Source organism: Cyprinodon variegatus, unplaced genomic scaffold, assembly GCF_000732505.1.
Source record: "Cyprinodon variegatus isolate N-32 unplaced genomic scaffold, C_variegatus-1.0 Scaffold2693, whole genome shotgun sequence".
NCBI classification, from domain to species: Eukaryota; Metazoa; Chordata; class Actinopteri; order Cyprinodontiformes; family Cyprinodontidae; genus Cyprinodon; species Cyprinodon variegatus.
In genome coordinates, this window is record NW_015153146.1 from 2,381 (window position 1) to 4,308 (window position 1,928).

Below are 1,928 nucleotides of genomic sequence, written 5' to 3' on the forward strand. Positions count from 1 at the left end.
AGAGCATATTGCTTGGAATCTAGAGGTTGTGAGTTCCATCCCTACAGCCTCCACTCTGGGTCCCTGAGCCAGACCCTTAACCCCACTCTGCTCGCTGGGCGCCGCACTATGGCAGCCCTCTGCTCCCCAGGGGGAGGGGCTAAATGCAGAGAGGGGGTTTGGGTGCTCTAGTGCTGCCAGAGGAATGAGAAATAAATGAATAAATGGTCAGAATGAGGGTTTAGTTTCTAAACTAGTTGGACAGTTTTAACTAAACTTCCATCAGTGATTCTGACTAAACTGCGTCTGATGGAGGAAATTATTTAGCTAAATTTAAACCCGTATCTGGAAGCATCCGTCCTTCTGTCCTTCCGTCCATCTGTCCGTCCATCCAGCCATCCATCTGTCCGTCCATCCATTTGACCGTCCATCCATTTGTCCGTCGATCTGACCGCCCATCCATCTGACCGTCCATCCATCTGACCGTCCATCCATCTGACCGTCCATCCATCTGACCGTCCATCCATCTGACCGTCCATCCATCTGTCCGTCCATCAATCTGTCCGTCCATCCATCTGACCGTCCATCAATCTGTCCGTCCATCCATCCATCCTCAGACTCACTCAGTCTGTTTTCCGGCTGCAGATCTGTTTTCCGGCTGCAGACCTGTTTTCCGGCTGCAGACCTGTTTTCCGGCTGCAGATCTGTTTTCCGTCTGCAGACCTGTTTTCCGTCTGCAGACCTGTTTTCCGTCTGCAGACCTGTTTTCCGTCTGCAGACCGGTTCTACCCCTCAGATATCAGCAGCTGCTCAAAGCAAACTTTGCCCTTAGATCTAATCTCTATAGATGAGTGGAACCTGCAGGATGTCGGAGTGACACCAGCGCGGCGTGCTGAAGGCCAAAGTTTGGTCATCGGTGTGGATTCCTGGAGAATCTATTAATGTTTCACCATCGACAGGTGAACCTGTTCAGGCTGCTGTTCAGCCAATCAGGCCTCAGGCGGTCAGCATCTAGCCTCAGGCGGTCAGCATCTATATCTATTTTCTCAGATTATCATTTAGACCTGCGTGGACGTTGGTGTGTTAGATTAAACCAAGAGGCTCCTACCAGGATGGATTATAGTCAGATTCCTCTTGAACTTTTCCAGCTGTGCTTCTGTGGGTTACATCCTACTTTGTAGATCTAGATTCTACGGGTTTTTTGCTGCAAAGATGGCGGCTCCTTCATTCCTTGTCCTGGTTTCTATCAGAGAGCCACGGACCCCTGCAGCTCCTCCAGAGCTACCAGAGACCTCCTGGCTTGGTTCTAGAGTCTGCCTTTATAGATGTGCTCTTCTGTCATCTGGTTCATTGATGGAGATGTTAGCTCTCCAAATGATGGGATGTTCTATAAGCTAGCTCTGCTGTAACCTTCCTCCTGACCCTTCTGACGCCATCTTTGATCTCCACCATCATTCATCAGTTCAGTATTTAATGAGCAGGTCTGTGCTGGTGGTCTGCCACATGAAGCAGACTGAATGACCATGAAAGCTGCTTAGAATGAGTGAAAAAGACTGATTTATTCCACAGTGATGATCTGCTGCGGTTTTTAATTTACCGTTTAAATGTGTTTAAGCATAAAGATGAAAAGGCGCTAATCTCCCTCTGCTCCCGCAGGCGAGCCCACACCCTGAGCGTGCTCTTCATCCTGACCTGCGCCCTGGTCTACGTCACGCTGCTGGAGGAGACGCCTCAGGACACCGCCTACAACACTAAGAGGTCAGTGTGCCGCCGTGGTCGCCTTGCCGCCGCCGGGGTCGCCGCGCCGCCGCCGCCGTAGATCTGTTACTCGCTCTAACGCCATCAGACTGAACTCTGATGGCGTTAGAGCGAGTAAAAGATCTACGACAGCTTCTGCAGGACGTTCCATGTCAGGATGTTTAGCTTCTTTATTTTTGCTTTTGTCTGCT

General features: G+C 50.5%; 1 protein-coding gene across 1 annotated transcript in view; it reads left to right on the forward strand.

Annotated features, from left to right (window-relative positions):
* Nucleotides 1-1,928, forward strand: part of ptdss2 (phosphatidylserine synthase 2) — a 17,317-nt gene that overhangs the window by 1,956 nt on the left and 13,433 nt on the right. The window contains exon 3 of the mRNA XM_015369235.1: nt 1,595-1,737. Within this exon, the coding sequence (XP_015224721.1) occupies nt 1,595-1,737 (143 nt within the window). The remainder of the gene's footprint in view (nt 1-1,594; nt 1,738-1,928) is intronic.